The 17,973-nt window shown below is 36.0% G+C and overlaps 1 protein-coding gene across 1 annotated transcript in view; it reads right to left on the bottom strand.

Annotated features, from left to right (window-relative positions):
* Nucleotides 1–345: 345 nt before the first annotated feature.
* LOC115422188 (cadherin-4-like) overlaps nt 346–17,973 on the bottom strand; it is a 453,088-nt gene continuing 435,460 nt past the window's right edge. The window contains exons 13-17 of the mRNA XM_030138325.1: nt 16,392–16,631; nt 13,948–14,184; nt 11,620–11,759; nt 10,204–10,368; nt 346–4,485 (exon numbers count right to left, since the gene is read on the bottom strand). Coding sequence (XP_029994185.1) covers nt 4,279–4,485; nt 10,204–10,368; nt 11,620–11,759; nt 13,948–14,184; nt 16,392–16,631 — 989 coding nt within the window. The 3' untranslated portion in view covers nt 346–4,278. The remainder of the gene's footprint in view (nt 4,486–10,203; nt 10,369–11,619; nt 11,760–13,947; nt 14,185–16,391; nt 16,632–17,973) is intronic.

Genomic DNA, 17,973 nt, shown 5'->3' with positions numbered 1-17,973 from the left:
GTAGCATATTCAATAGTAATTTACAGGCTTGGTAAAAAAAAAAAAAAAAATAATAAAAGGGTATTTTTGCAACTAGAACTAAAAATAAATATGTGAAGATGCATTGCTTGCAGAAATCATCAACTGACAAAGAAAAGGAGACAGGAGGCAATGTTCTTATAAGGAGGGGAAATTTTATTTATAACACATGGTGCTGACAGGGAGTCTCCAGCTCAGCGTCTATATTACAAGGTTGATCTGCAAGGCTGCGCATGTACTGTATGGTATTTGAAAACCAAGATTGCAGTGGCACTATAAACACACGCTTGAAACGACACTCTTTCCCTTTTTTTGGGGGGGTGGGGAAAAGGGGACGGGGTTCTTGTCTTTTTTTTTTTTTTTTTTTTTTTTTTTTTTTACAAAATAGTACAAACAACAATACAAAATATTTGTGCTGTTGACAATTTACAAAAAAGTCTTTTGACTCGTTAACTGTGCAATTATTTTTTCTGCCTTTTTTTTTTTTTTTTTTCTCCTATGTGAGTATGATACACCAGAAACCCTTCTGGACTGCAACCCCGGTCATGCGGGTTGCGACACATTTTAAAATGTTATATGGTTACTGTAATAGAACTCATCTGCCCATTATAAAAAGACACATGCAAAAAGCTCCAATTGTACAGTTACAGTTTGCCTAACTTGGTCTGTTTAGCTTCAAGCAAATACTACATTATGTACACTTGGACTTGAGCAGTATTAAAAGAACTTGCATGAAACACTGCTGCCTGTCTTTGTGATTTTGACCTTAACAGGCAAAAGTTTGACTTCTGCTGGAGCCTCCTGTCATGTGAGTTCATGGTCAGGCAGTGTCCAGGGTATGACCGAGTGTCCTTCAACTAACACCAGTCAGAGAGGCAGAGGAGGAGGACAGGTATGGACAACAGCTGTGCATTAGTTCTTCTGTCATTCTATTACATATTAATTCAACCCTCTCTTTAGCTGGGAAACGTCAATAAGACAAGCGGACCGGATATGTCACAAATCATAATCAATCTTCCTTCATTTCCTCTCACAAATTGCTTTTAAATACAAGGTCAATTTCTTCCATCTTCACTCATGATTTGCTGCCATGTGTCATTGCAAGTAATTGCTAACATTCAGTATCTTAATGGCATTGTGTCATGTAAATGACACTGCTAAACAGGTCAGAAACCTTGTGTAGAGTGTTTGCAGGGTCTCTTGCTATGTGTGACCCTGAATTGGATGTGAATATCTGATAAATGAATACAAGCTTTCACAAAGCATGTCTTTATTCTGTGAATGCTGGATGGCCTTTAGTGATGTTGGCGCTCCGCAGCTGAATTAGAACAATGCTGTGGAAGGGCTCATATAATATAGACCACTCACATATATACAGTAAGGCCTAGAGGAGTGAGTGTGTGCTAGTATAGACTGTACAAGTTCATTTGAAGTGGAAACTTATCACCATGAGAAAGCTAACTTACTTGAACAGCGACACAAAGTATGGCTGTAAGCTCATATAGAATCATACAGATTCTCATAAATGCACATGGCTTTTTGTGGTGAAATATACCGTGCCAAGTATTCATTTTCAAAGAAAACCAGAGTGAAAAGCAAATGCAAGGACCACATAGAAACAGGTAACTCATGTCACTAAATGTATAAAAATGTTCTCTATATACAACATTTATATGTCAGAAATAATCACAAATAGCAGAAAGTAACAGCTGTGTTTATTTTGTGATGGGATTCTGTAGGCTGAGGAGCAATCAGACAGATAAGAGTTTATCCTGCAGCGAGCTGTGGAAACACTCCATTTCCCAGGTGTGCTCTGTTTCTGCTCGGAGCTGACAGCTGTAGTCAAAATCACTGCTGTCACTTTGTCAGTTTTGCACCCATTTGTCTATGAATCTAATTCCTTAGATTCCTACCCTGTTAACCTTTTTAATTATACTATGACCTTAATCTATCTTTTTATGGCTAAATGAATATTTGCATTCCCAGGTAAAACTGAATTTTCCATTGGTCTCATGGGGTGTAAGTTAATTCCTTTCTATCGACTTTGAATGTGTAGTTACTTCATTTCCATTCTGGGTCATTCTTCTGATTTGTGAACATAAGGTTACTGCAATAAAGACTTAAAATGGAGTGTAATTATTGTAAATAACAACAGTTAAAAAGCACTAGTGGAAAATTCCTCTATTCACACTACTGAAGAGCAATGTCGATGAGATTTTCTCTGAGCTTTGATCATATTTTTAATTAACTGAGAATCTTGTTGATGCACATTAAGTCAAAGCTTAGCTAAAATCGACCAGCGTTTCAGTGGGCACTCATAAGAAAAAGAATGATTAAATCTTTCTATCATTCACTAACATCTCCCCGATCCCTCTATGAAGTGTTTTGCATATTTAAAATATTTATTACAAACTTTTTTTCCCTCCACTATATGCAGTTCTGGAGCTTGAAATATGATTACAGAAGCCCATGGGTGGTGCTGCTTGTTTCCTTAAGTCACAACAAAACTGTCTTTTAGAATGTCTGTCTTTTTAAAAGAGTTATTACTGAAGCTTTAGTTTTTCAAGTCTGCTTTGATAAAGTGCAGAACTTCATAACAGACTTTTCCTTCCTCTAACTTCTTTTCAAAACCTCTTGAACTCACAGCCAAAAATTTCAGGAGAAAATTTTCAGATGAAGGAAATGCTGCCTGAAGAGAGACAGATTGGGAAGGCTGTAAATCCCTGGCTGGGGCTCAATTCCCTCAGTTTTTTTTGTGACAGGGACCAGCACCAGTTTGTATATTAAAAGTTTGTCGAGAAAGACCAACAAAACAAAACAAAACAAAAAAATAAATACATTTAAAGCAGTACAGAAAGTGAAAAGGGGCTCAGAATTGGGATCATTCACATTCACAACTTTGTATGTAACAATATCAAAGTCATCTACAGTTTTCATTTCGCTCATATTTGTACAGCTTACATAGTTTTCTTTGACATTTACCACACACTCTTTTCATTGTATCATTTAGAGTAGGGATAAACATGCAAACCTTTACGATCTCTTTAAATAACCGTCATTCATACTTCATATATAGTATAACATCGTCGTCATAGAGGTAACACACGTGACTTGTCGATCCTCAAACTTTTGTAACAAGCCTTATCAAGTTTTAGGTGCAAATACTGAGTGCTCAAAACAAACACAGCTGCTATCGAAGCCACAATAAACAAAGACACGAGATGCATTTCTTCTCTAAGACAGTCCCAAAAAAAAACGTATTTTTGTGAGTTCGACGCTCACATTCAAGTTGGCTGTGATCTAGGAGCACAGATATGCCTGACTTAAAAAGTAAATGATTTGTCCATAACTTAGAGACACACTGTAGGCCTATGTACAGTACGTCTACATAAAGCGCCCTCGTATGCCAGTCGAAGCTCCTTTTACACCAGCACTGACATCTCCCGCAGCTACCACAGCCCCGCAGGACCATAGAAATGACAAGGGAAGGTCTGAGTTAAAGGGTCAGGGGTCATATGGGGGCATACAAGCCCAAAAAATGACAACCAATCCTGAGTTAGCGGGAGTCTGCTAAAATATGCACCACTGAAGGCACTTTTTAAACAACAGTGCTTCTGTTCTAAGTAATTCAAGTTCAAGAAAGAATAAACCGGGCCCTCCATGCAGGAAGGACTTTCATATCTGTGTTATTTTTATTTTTTATTTTTTCCTTTTGTTCCCTTCAGACAAAGCAAGCAGCTCAACCTAAAGCTTCTGCAGAGAGGCAGGCGGGGGCTGACAGTGAGGGAAAAGTGAAAACCCTCAGGAATCAGAAACGGCTTGAATTGGAGGGGAGCGGAGCACAATAAAGGAAAAAAAAAAAAAAAAAAGAAAAGAAAAAGGCTACAGAAACTAAAAGAAAAACAAAATAAGAAAAAAGTAACAGAAGCCTACATCTAGCCTAAATCCTAAAACGAAACAAACCACAACTTTGAAAGTACAGACTATGAGAAGCCTCCAAATCAGAGATTCCGCTTCAGTCTCAGACAGGCTTAGAGCAGGAGACGGTTGAGAAGAGCACCCGAAACTGACTCATGGCACCGGTCCTCCGTGGTGGGTAATTTGATTGGTTGGTTGGTCAGTCCGTTGGTCAGTGTGAACATGTCATTGTTGCAAGTTTTCAATAAGGGTGTGTGTGTATATCCCTGTTTGTAATAGGGATAGAGCATGGCAGGCCAGCTGACGGGACGAGGGTGTGTGTGTATGTGTGACTGGACAGGTTTAATCGTCATCGCCTCCTCCGTACATGTCGGCCAGCTTCTTAAAGCGCGGGCCCCAGTCGTTGAGGTAGTCATAGTCCTGGTCCCCCGTGCTGGAGGAGTTAAGGGAACTGACCGAGCCGGCAGTGGAACCGCTGCCTTCGTAATCAAACACAAGCAGGGAGTCATAAGGAGGGGCCGTTGGATCATTGTCTGCTGCTCGCAAACCCTAAAAAAGAACACAGAAGAAACACAGTGGTCACTTATGACGCCTACACTTAGAACATAAAGCAAGTTCATTAAAAATAGGAAAGTGACATTTTTTTTTTTTTATCAGTAAATCGACATAACATGAAAATCATTCCTTCAGGAAGCAGCTATAGGATTGTATTTACCACACTGGAATAATGTGTTTATTACAAGCCTTTACTATCTACTCTATTCTTATTGGTTAATGCAGGGGTGTCAAACTCATTTTAGTTCAGGGGCCACATCCAGCCTAATATGATATAAAGTGGGCTGGACCAGTCAAGTAATATAAACAATAGGATAAGAACTTTTGAGTGAAAAAAGTAAATTCTGTAAAATGAAAAATACACTTAAATATGCTTAAATATCCTACAATACATGCACTTAATTATGCTCAAAAATCCTACAATACATGCAAAAATACACTTAAAATTCCGTAATTAAAATGTTTACATCTACGAATTGTACTTGAACATAACATGAACAAATATGAACCTGAAAATTCTTTAGTAAAATAAGTGCAATGTTAACAATATTACACCTTAGTTTATCATTTATACACGTGAATCACAACTTAGAGATCACAGTGGATCTACAAATACACCAAACATTAAATAACAGGACAGATATTATTAAAATTCCACATACTTCTCTTAAGATATTTCAGATATTCGCTTTTTTTTTGTAAAAGACTAGTCTGTAAATGTGAACATTTTTGTGTAATTTTACATTTTTTACACTAAAACAAAGAGACAAATTTACAGTTTTTATTATTTATAGTTTATTATGATAGTATTTTACTGTTCTGATCCACTTTAGAATTAACTGACCTAAAATTATTTTAACATCCTTGATTATTAATATTTTCAGTGTAATTTTTGTATTTCACAAATTCATCCCACGGGCCGGATTGAACCCTTTGGTGGGCCGGATTTGGCCCTCGTGCCACATGTTTGACACCCCTGGGTTAATGACAGATGGAGAGTGTTATTACCCCGCCCCCTGAAGGGAAGGCAAGGGGTATTATTTTTGGTTCAGTTTGTTTGTTTGTTAACACTCTAGAAGCAAAACCATTGTTTCAATTCATACCAAATTGGGTTTATAGATCACCAGTGACCCAGAATAGATCTGATTATATTTTGGGAACAGTAGGTCAAAGTTGACATTTTTTTATGAATTTTTAATTTTTTTTTTCCCTTTTACTTATAATGGGTGAAATTTCAAATGTCTGTATCAGCAAAACTATTGGTTGAATTCATACCAAATTGGGTTTATAGATTGTCAGTGACCAAGAATAGATGTGATTACATTTTAGGAAAAGTAGGTCAAAGTTTAATTTTTTTTTTTATGATTTTTTTTTTTATTCTTGTTTGTTTTCCCATTTATTTGTAATTGTCAAAATTTGAAATGTCTATAAAACATCAATTTTGTATCAATTTACTTAAACTTGGCACATATATAGAGGCAAGTGATATGCTGACATCAGCACATGCATAGACATGATGACACCAGCTGGGTCGATGCCAAAATAAGCTACAACATGTGTGAGCGGTGGGGTTTGTTGTGCCTGGCACCACTTGTTTCTGTATAAAAAGCTGTTGCTGTAGCCTAAGATTTTTTTTTTTTTTTTTTTTTTAAATCAATATCTGTTGTCAAACTATGGACTTCTTTAGTAAGTAGCCACGTAACAAGTGGGATAATTTACAGACAGTGAAATAAGCTCCTTCAGATTGATCAGGACCAGGTCAGGGTTTATTCTATTAGTTCATATCACTTAGACCTACACCATTCAGATGCATCCATTATCCTTGAATCAAAATTTCTGAACATAAGTGTTTTGCATCCTTTAGTCCACATGAATATTTGTGTCAAATCTGAAAAAAAAAAAAAAAATCCTGTTCACAAAACTGAAGTTAACCTTCTACTTTTTGCATATGTCATCACATCATCATATTATCCTATTCAAAGTTTTTATGTGTGGATTTTCTTCAGAATTGCTGCATGAACTCTAGAGTTATGTGTTATATATTTTATGAGCTTATGGCAGCCTTAACCTTTGGCAACTAGAATCTAATCAGTTCATCCTCGAGTCTAGCCAACCTCGAGTTGAATGTTTGTGTTAAATTTTAAAGCGCCGTATCAAACTGTTTCATTTTATACGTAACGGGGACGGACAGACCTAGGTCAATCCATGAAACATTTTAGAATGAATGCAGATGAGATTTAAATGTGAAAAAGACTTACATGAAAAAGGAATACACAGTAAATCTGAAGTTACTGTGTCCAATACTGGTTTGGATGAAATCGAAATGATATGAAAATATGCTCTCAGCTCTACATCAGCATGAAATTGATCACGTCGATAGATACAGTTTTCCAGCATGTGTGTGATTTGTGTGAGTGCAATAACTGGCTTTATTTCAGAGAAAATGACAAAAATGTCAAATACAGCCCTATTTCCTGCTTGCAAGGAATTCTGTAAAAAAAAACAAAAAAAACTATTAACTGGATCTGGAGCCTGATCTGGATCTGGACCATTTAATAGGAGGGTTCAAATATGGACAGACTATACAGACAAATATTGTGCAAAATGTTCCAGTTGAAATATGTTTTAGTTTTTGCATGGCAGGTGCAGACAGATGGACCTGATTTCAGACCATTTCATTTTGATGACAAAAACCACAAATAACTGCTGATGTTAATAAACATGATATGATTCCATGTAATACAGGTTGAGTTGTTTTTAGATATTTTATCACGAATTATTATTATACCTTTATAGTTTGTAAAATAAGAAGATAATTGCCACTCTTTGATGTAGATCACAGGGGTCAAACATATGGCCCGTGGGCCAAAATCATCCCTACAAACGGTTCAATCTGGCCCCCATGAGGAATTACACCAAAGATATTGACAAACAAATTATATTAATCACAAAGCAAAATTCAGTATTTTTCAATTGCAGACATGTGTTACTAAATGTTTGGTGTATTTGTAGACCCACTGTGATCTGTAAGTTGTACTGTACATAACTAAAGAATAAGCTGAGGCATAAAATGGTTAAGAATTATTTTCTTAAGAAATTTCAGGTTCATGGAAGTTGAAGTTATTCACATTTTTTATTTAAGGATAAGTTTAAATGTGATACTTGTTTGTAATTAAACAAAATGAAGAATTTTGACATTGTTTTTAAGTTATTGCACAATTATTTTACTGGTCCGGCCCACCTGAGCTCAAACTGGGTGAATGTGGCCCCTGAACTAAAATGACATGCCTGACGTAGATGAAAAGACGGAAAAGTTTTGAATGAAAATTTACAAATTGCCACCAAAGCTTTAAAGCTGTGTATGCCTTTCATCACTTATTTTTCATCAGATTTGTAAAACCTGAGTCATAGCCTAAGTATCTCGAATGCGTAAGTCCTTCCATGATTATGCATCTGAATCTCTTCCCTCACAGTGTACTCCACTGCTCTGTAGGTAGGTCACTCTGGCATTTTTGGAATTTGTTGCGACATGCATTGTGGGAGGTGGAGCTCCATGCAGCTGCAGTAGCAAGAGGCAATGAAGCCATTTCCGTGTTTGTTGCCGCTGTGGCTATAATGTGGCTGCGTGGAGCCCTGCTTCCCACAATGCACATCGCGACAAATATCCAAAAATAGCTGAGTGACCTACGGGCTCTGTTTGTAAACAAATGGATTGTTGATGGTGGAGTACACTTTGAAATTGTTTACCATGAGGGAAGAGATTCAGGTGCGTAATCATGGAAAGACTTACAGATTTATGATACTTAGGCTACGACTCAGGTTTTACAGATTTTATGAAAAACTGGTGACGAAAGTCATACGCAGCTTTAACCTTTCTTGATTGCAGTGGCGGCTGCTCGTCTTTCAGACAGGGGAAGCTCATTGTCGGCTTACATAAAAAAAAAAAAATAAAAAAAAAAAAAATTAAGAAAATGCTCAGTGACCTTATCGTACCAAGTAGGCGTCTTTTCCAGGGACTGGACCAGTGTCCTCTCAGTGTCCATCAGAGCTAGGCTGCTTACATTGCCTTGGCCCAGTGTGTTGTGGGTGTAAGACTTCAACCTTTTTAAACAACAGATGCTCCTTTCACTCCGACCTAGCCGACAGTTTGGTTGATTTAACTATCTACAAAACGATATTAAACTCGAACAAGAAATGATTAAATTATGAAACTGAAACAAGAAAACACTGAAATTATGTTAAATTGAAACAAGGAAGTACAATGAGTGTGTTTTATTTACAGTGCAAGAAATGAACGAGTAATTTCGTAGTAGTTTCTCTCTTGATTTCACAGCAGAATGCGCAATGTTATTAAACTGAACTGTGTCAGTGAAGGAGTAGATCTGAAAACAGCTGTCAATCAAACGGGATTCAGCCTTTCGACCGATCCTCCAATCAGCACGTGGGATTCTGGCGTCCAGCCCGGCCAAGCTCCGCCCACAGCTCCATTCACCCCCAGAGACGCCCGGCGTCCGGGGGCGGGACAACGTCGTGGCATTTATCCAATTACTGTCCAGTTTTGACGCAATGAAAAAAACTGTTCCATTCAGTCCCATTGAAGCCCAGAGACGCCCACAGTCTACGGACAAATGCACTGAGCAGAGATGTATGAGAAAACAGCGCAACGGGAAGTGAACAACATCGCGTCTGTTGGTTTGTGATAAAGCTGATTCTGAACGAACTCATCTGTGAGATGAACGTGTTCTAACGCATTTGTAGTCAACAAAATGTCAACACAACTGAACATATTTAACCATTTAATTTTCGTAATTTTAGGGGAAGCCGGGCTTCCCTTGCAGTCTATGAGAAATCGCCACTGCTTGATTGATTCATCACAATTTATTATAATATTATCCTCTGTATTTTGCATTTTTAAGTGAAAATCAAGTATTTTCCTATATTTAATCTCATCATGTAAATGTTCCTAAAAGCTCAGATTAAAGTTGATTGTTCATACGCAGCTTCAAGATGCATTGCTACTTTGGGAGATGTTGCGCTGATCAAATTTTGCTCCTAATTATTTTGTGTATGTTTCCTAAATATGATGTGAAGTAGTCTATGTACGTGCTGTCAAAGCTCAAATGTAAACTTCTTTGTGAGCAGGTGAAGAGTGTGGACTTCGCCCACTTTACTGGAATAAAGAGCAATGATACGGAGACAATGCTAAAAAGCTTCACCCCCCAGGGGTACAGTGGGTGGCAAAAAACGCCGTGTATTTGTTGTGTTTGTGTTTTACCAGAGTACTGAAGCGAGATCAGGTGAGTACATGCGTGAGTGGGGGGAGGATGGGTAGAGAGAGTGAGACAGAAAGAAGGAGAGAGAGAGAGAGAAGGTTGGATGGATCAAAGCTGAACAGCTGCCAACGCCTCTCGAGTGTGAACATGTTGTCACAAGTCTGTCAATCAGCATTTTCTCGCATCACTGTGCCAGCACCAGTGGTGTGTGTGTGTGTGTGTGTGTGAGAGTAAACCTGGCAACATAAGAGCAGCTGCAAAGTAAAACAAACTCGCAGACCTGAGTTTACATATTGAACAGCATCCAGAAATGAGTAATCACATTAAATGTCAGATCGATGGGCAGTGAAAAGGAGAGGCCAGCACACAGCGGAACAAACAATATAATGACTGTTGAGTTCAAGAGTAATGTGAGCGTGTGCCTGTTGTTAAAATTCACCTCGTGGATGAAGTCCCCGATGTCTCCAGGATGGGGCACAACAGGTCTGATGGGGTACTGGGATTCTGGGATGATGGGCCGTTCATCCACCCTGCGCACGCCGGGGGGCTTGCTAATGATGTGCTCCAAGGAGTCGGGCTGCTGCAGCTGGCTAAGGTCATAGTCCTACACAAGCACAGGGACACACACATGTCAGGGCAGGGGAGTTCACTGTGGAAAGCAGGGTGTCAAACTCATTTTAGTTCAGGGGCCATATTCAGCTACATTTGATCTGAAGTGGGCCGGACCAGAAAAATAATAACACAATAACCTATAAATAATGACAACTCCAAATTTTTGTCTTTGTTTTAGTGTAAAAAAAACATTAAATTATGAAAATACTTACTTTTATAAACTGTCTAAAAAAAACAAAAACAAAAAAACCCTGAAAAACCTGAAATTTAAATTAAAAAACGTAAGAAAATTTTGTGCAATTTTAACAATATTATTCCTCAACTTCTCATTTCCACATGTGCATTATGGATCAGATCTACAAAGACACTAAACACTGAGGAACAGGCAGAAAAATTGTTGAAATTGTGCTTAATATTCTTTAGACATTTCAGGTTGTTCATATTTGTTCAGATTATTCACATTTTAGTGTTACAGGATAGTTTGGAAATGTAAATATTTTCAGAATTTAATGTTATTTTTTATACTAAAACAAAGAAAAAAAAAAAGTTGTTAATTCTAGATTTTTTTGGCTTGATTCAAGATTTTTTTTAAACTTAATTGAAGATTTTTTTTTGGCTTGATTGAAAATTTTTTAAAACTTAATTGAAGATTTTTTTTTTGGTTAATTCAAGATTTTTTTTAAACTTAATTCAAGATTTTTTTTTTTTTTTTGCTTTTTTTTTTGCTTTTTTTTTTTTTGCTTTTGCTGGTTAATTCAAGATTTTTTGCTACATTGGAGATTTTTTTGGCTTAATTCAAGATTTTTTTTTTACTTAATTGAAGATTTTTTTTGACTTAATTCAAGATTTTTTAAAACTTAATTGAAGATTTTTTTTGGCTTAATTCAAGATTTTTTTAAACCTAATTGAAGATTTTTTTTTTTTTTTTTTGGCTTAATTCAAGATTTTTTTTTACTTAATTGAAGATTTTTTTGGCTTAATTCAAGATTTTTTTTAAACTTAATTGAAGATTTTTTTGGCTTAATTCAAGATTTTTTGCTAAATTTGAGATTTTTTTTGGCTTAATTAAGGATTTTTTTTTTTATTTAATTGAAGATTTTTTTTTTTTGGCTTAATTCAATTCAAGACTGTGGAATTTTTGCACTTGGCAAAAACATCCTAGGGGCTGAACTGGACCCTTTGGCGGGCCTCATGTTTGACACCCCTGGTGTAAAGCATGTTGGTGTGTCTCGAAGGGTCCTACCTGATCCTCCTCTCCCCCTCCCTCTTCGTCATATTTTAGGATGTTATCCCTGACATCGTCTTCAGGGTCAATAAGCAACTGTTTGGTCTGTCTCTCCTTCTCTCTGCGCTTGATCCACACCACGAACAACAAAACCATACCTGCAATAACACACACACATACAAACAACACATGTAACCCACATCCTTTTAACAAAACAGATCTGCCAATATCACTTTCTTAGGTCACCTCTATCTCTTATTGATAATGTTTTCCCTCTGTATCTCTTTTTGTTCTGTTTTTTCTATGACTTCAGTGTGTGCTGCTTGTGTGTATCACTTGCAAAATACATAAAAAATGTGAACTATGGGATTTACCTGGTCATATAAACAGTAAAGACAAAACAAATCCATAGACAAAAAAATATATAATTCATATCCAACATGTATAATGAATACGTACATTGTTAATGTCTGTATTAGCTGTAGAAGGGAGGATCACTTGTGTGCCATATGAATCCAATAATATCAGAAAAAAACAGCTGCAAGTGCTTTTTTTTTTTTTTTTTTTTTGTCTGATTGAATGTATGAGCAATGCAACCCACGGCAACACAGTCAGCAAGCAGCATGAATTATTGGCAAGACACGGCAACAGATTCTGTATTTACCCTACTAGGAAAAGAAGGCAAAGCCCTCAGTGACCAGAGATGCCAGAGAGGATTCAAGCATCCAAGACGTTCATCCATAATACAAACTGTTGTTCATGTTGCCGTATTACAGCCTGGTGAATGTTTAATGACTGTGCCCTGAACTGCACTTTTTTGTCAGAGACAAATCAAAGTCAATCACAGGCAGTTTTAACTTTGTGCATTTTACGCTCAATGTGGAAAAATGTGGAAAGGGAGCACGATGGATGATATAAGGCAGGGGTGTCAAACTCATTTTTGGTTCAGGGGCCATATTTAGCCCAATTTGATCTCAAGCAGGCCAAACCAGTAAAATAATAACTTAATAACCTATAAATAATGACAAATCCAAGTTTTTCTTTTTGTTTTAGTACAAAAAAATCCCAATTAAATTATGAAAATATTTACATTTTACAAAAAAGATGTGAATAACCTGAAAAAAACAAAATTTCATTTGAAAAATTAGTGCAATTTTAACAATATTATGCCTCGACTTATTACACTGGTCAACAACAAATTTATTGTTTAAGTTTTTTGAGCTGATTTAGGATAATTTTGGTGTGCTGAATCCAAAAATCACATTAATTTTCCTCAATCAGGTCAACTTTCTGAATTATGCTACATATTGGCTTTTTAACATTTTTGCTTACATTTATGTGCATTTTCACATCATATGATACAAAATTCTTTCATATTTCTTGCAATAAACGAGTTCTGAAGATTTTACTTTTGCCAATTTATGATTGTTTTTTTTTTTAATATTACAGGTGAATGAAATGGCTTCGACTTGAAGATCTTGCAAAAATAAGCCTGACGTATTCTGCTACATCTGCGGCGAACACACCATTGTACCTAACAGGAATCCTGTTAGAAAATGATTTTTTTTTTCTCTTAAAACCTATTTTGGGTGAGAACTATATAAAAAAATCAACTGATAAAGTCACAAAATGTAATCAATTTTGTGAGAAGATCAAATTTTTCAAAATCAAATTAGCAAAAAAAACCTGACCTGATTGAGAAAAACAGATGTCATTTTTGGATTTAGCGGTGCAAAATGGTCCTAATTGAGTTGAAAAAACCTAGACAACTTGCAAAAAACATTTTTTTGTAACCCAGTGTTATTTATACATGTACATTACACACAATGTTCCATAAACATTTAGTAACAGGCAGAATATTGTTAAAATTTTGGAGTTTGGAACTAAAATTTGAACAATTTCTACAATATTACATCTCATTATTAACACAACTACAGATCACAGTGGATCCATAAATGCACCAAACATTTAGTAACAGGTGGAATATTGTTAAAATTGCACATTTCAGGTTGTTCATCTTTGTTTTTATTTATTTTATTGTGAAAGAATAGTTTTGTAAATGTAAATATTTTCACAGTGTAATCTTATTTTTTTCACTTCAATTTTTTCCACATAATTTTTCACAAAGAAAATTTGTAGTTGTCATTATTTATAGGTTATTGTGTTGTTATTTTTACTGGAGATCACAATGGTCTGTATGTGGAACCTGAACCAAAATGATTTGGACAACCTTGACTGCTCAGGTTCATTTTTGCACTTTCATCCCGCGAATGGAACCTTTGGCGGGCCAGTTTTGGCCCCCGGACCACATGTTTGACACCTGTGATATAAGGGGTTGAAACTTACTGAGGAGTATGATGATACAGATGAGGATGGAGATGATGGCTCCGGTTCCAAGGCCAGCGGCTGCCACTGCCCCCAAAGTGGTACAGTCTCCGTTTCTATCACATGGACACACTTTGACTTTTATGACCGACCTATTGGACAACGGAGGGTTCCCAGAGTCGGACACAGTAATAGGAACCTCATACACCCCTGGTTCTAAGTATCTCTGGTTCTGTAGCCCCAGACGAGCGTAGTTACCTGTAAAGGGTGGAGAAGACAGAGAGGAGATGAGTTATTATAACATATATTCCTCTAAAATTGATTTTTGTTCAAGCATAGTTACATATAATGACATGTACAGTATTGGTCAACCGATATGGGTTTTTCTAAGGCCGATACCGATCTACAGCCGATTTTTGAGGCCGATATTTAAGGCTGATTTTTTTTTTTTTAAGCACATTGACCATAAAATACAATTGAAACACTCAGATAATTATGATTTTTATGCTGCAATATAAATTATATTATTAATACACATACACATAGTACTCTTTTAACATTTATTGAACTTCAAAAGCTGCCCACACAGGTGCCTGATCAAATATCTTATAACATTTTTACAACCGATCATATATTAGCTTTCAAAAACAAATTAAGGCGGATGGCCGATATGAAAAAAATTAATATATCGGCCCAATGTATCAGCCAGGTGATATATCGGTCTGCCGCTAATGTATAGTAAATCTATTATATCAGGGGTGTCAAACTCATTTTCTTCCGGGGGCCACATTCAGCCCAATTTAATCTGAAGTGGGCCGGACCTGTAAAATAATAGCATGATAGCCAATAAAGAATGATAACTCCAAATTTTGGTCTTTGTTTTAGTGTAAAAAAAAAAACCCATTAAGTTATGAAAACACTTACTTTTATAAACTATCCAAAAAAACAAAACAAAACAAAAGCAAAACCTGAAAAAACTGAAATTTAAATTAAAAAATAAAAAAAAAAAAAAACGTAAGAAAATTTAGTGCAATTTTAACAATATTCTGCCTCAACTTCTCATTTCTCCATGTGCATTATGGATCAGATCTACAAAGACACTAAACACTGAGGAACAGGAAGAAAATAGTTCAAATTGGGCTGAATTTTCTTTAGACATTTCAGGTTGTTCATATTTGTTCACATTTTATTGTTACAGGATAGTTTGTAAATGTAAATATTTTCATAATTTAATGTTATTTTTTTGCACTGAAAAAAAGAAAAAAAGAACTTGTTAATTCTAGATTTTTTTTTTGGCTTAACTGAAGATTTTTTTTACTTAATTGAAGATTTTTTTTTTTGCTTAATTCAAGATTTCTTTTTTACTTAATTAAAGATTTTTTTTTTTTTGCTTAATTCAAGATTTTTTGCTAAATTTGAGATTTTTTTTTGCTTAATATAAGATTTTTTTTTACTTAATTGAAGATTTGAGATTTTTTTTGGCTTAATATAAGATTTTTTTTACTTAATTGAAGATTTTTTTTTTGTCTTAATTGAAGATTTTTTTGCTAAATTTGAGGGTTTTTTTTGACTTAATATAAGATTATTTTTTTTACTTAATTGAAGATTTTTTTTGGCTTAATTGAAGATTTTTTCCTTAATTCAAGCTACATTTTTTTTTTTTGCTTAATTCAATTCCAGACTGTGGAATTTTTGCACTTGGCAAAAACATCCTAGGGGCCGAACTGGACCCTTTGGCGGGCAGCATTTGGCCCCTGGGCCGCATGTTTGACACCCCTGTTCTGAACATTGATTCATCGGTAAAACCCAGAGTTGGATCAACGACAGTGGATGGAGACACTGGGTAGATGTTTAGTTACTGATATATTTTGCTAAAAAGGTAACTTTTTCTTCAGTTTTCTTTGTGTCTGATAAAATAACCTATGTATTTACATTTACATGATCAGTAAGGTAAATATAGAAAATTACCTGATTTTCATTTAAAAGTGCAAAATAATGAGAATAATATTACAATAAATGGTGATAAATTACTAAAGAAAGGGTAAATATAGAGAAAAATTCATTTGGGAACTGCCACAAAAGTAGCACTGGGTCTTTATGGGTTAAATCCATGTGGGGATTTTTTTTTTTTTTTTTTTTTTGGCTGGGAAGTGTATTCATTTCAACAAAAAAAAAACGTCATACAAAATATGCTTATTAAGTATAGTAATAATATAAATTTTTGACAAGAAATCATTAAAGAAATTATTTATTGACACATTTATCTCTTCATGTATCATTAACAAGTACAGAACAGATACATGAAAAAAGGTGTGAGGAGTTTCAGAATAAATCCTCTGATGAGAATTTCTGATTGCGTGTGTAAATATTTAAAGTTGGAACAAAACGTGATAGATCAAGGCACTGATTGTAAATTGTTCTAATAATTTTCCTGATGCTCTGCTCCTGCGCTGACAGCTCCTTACCACTGATTCTAGAAATCGTCCAGTTGCGTCGGATGCTGGTGGGGAAAATGGGCAGCTCGAAGACAAAGGGTCCGGCGTTGGGGTCTGTGTCGGCGTCAGCGGCAGTGATGTTGACACCGTTGACATTTCTGTTCATTCGCTCACAGATCTGAGACTCCCTGGGAATGAGCGCTGGGGGGTTGTCATTAATATCTATCAGATAGATCTGCAGTGTGCCTGTGCCGCTGGCTGCGGGAGAGCCTGTGAAGGGAAGGGAAAATAATATCATGATGGGAGGAAATGATGACAAGAGAAGATGTGTGCAGTGAAAGGGACAACCGAGAAGGAGGGGGGACAGGTGTTCAAGTCTGCAGCAGGCAAGGCTAATAATGAAAAAGAATTAAAATGAGAGGGAAAAAAAGAAGGGAGACAAGGTTAACGCAGCACTGTTTATTCACAATGGTGATGTTAGTGGAAACAGAGCTGCGGAGCTGGAGGAAAATTTCTCCCTTTGACAGAAATACTTCTGACAGTTGTGCTTCCCAGCTCCTCTTTAAGCCTCACAGCCAAATCAAACCCATCACAGTCGATCCGGGTGCAGACACAGCTCATCGAATCACCTAGAGAGGGCTTAGGTACAATAATGATGACTGTAACACAATCAAACAAGTCCTTGTCTGGGTGAATTTACACAAAAGCTCAAGAGGTATCTGCGATTGTGTACATAAAGCCCCCGTCTGCATGGAACGTTAACAATGTATTTTTCAAAGATGAACAGTGTCTTTTCTGTGTAGATCACACGCTGACAAAAAAAGCATTTAATTCACGAGGACAGGATTTTCCAATGCATGCTTACATATTATAATACATAGTAAATCCTTTCTCATACTCTCCAATATTATTCAACCAGCTTATAGCGACCTAAAATAACATCTAATAAGTCATTGAGAAGAGCTGTTAAGGATATAGCTTATGCACATGGACAAAACACGTTAATTAATTCAACTGTTCTACACTGTAAGCCCGGAATTTGTATTTACTAAAATGCTTTAATTACAATGCACTTAAATGATTTAAGTTTTATGATGTTACTATAAAATGTTCAGTATATTCTTCTAATTTGTAGACATAGTTGAAAGTACGAAAAAGTTTAAGTTGAATGGAATTAAATCACTAACTTTTAGTCATGACCACACCTTTTTATCTTCGCGTTGCATTGTGGGTATTGGGCATGTTGTTGAAAATGTGTTATTTTTATGTGCAGGGGTTCAGCGGGGTTGTGGTGTTAGTGTTAATTTGGATTTAATGTGTGTATGGCAGTGTTTATTGGCCTTTTTGTGTTTGTTTTTGTATTTTTGTAGAGCTGCACCATGAGTCAGAGCCATAGGAACAACTATGGCTTTCCTGTTCATCTAAGACTGTTATTGTACAGTGGAAATTTCAATATCTTGTCAAATTAAAAGCACTTCTTCTTCACAGTTTCTAATACTCAATCTTTCAATCACTTCCAGCAATACCTGGCAAAACACTGCAACCTGACCCTTTGATAGGCATTTTTGGTGTAGTTAGGGATGATCTAAACTTGTCCAATCTCCACAAAAAT

This window comes from Sphaeramia orbicularis, chromosome 7 (genome assembly GCF_902148855.1).
Source record: "Sphaeramia orbicularis chromosome 7, fSphaOr1.1, whole genome shotgun sequence".
Lineage (NCBI taxonomy): Eukaryota > Metazoa > Chordata > Actinopteri > Kurtiformes > Apogonidae > Sphaeramia > Sphaeramia orbicularis.
The sequence above is the reverse complement of the archived record's forward strand: the minus strand, read 5'-3'. Positions and strand labels throughout refer to the sequence as shown.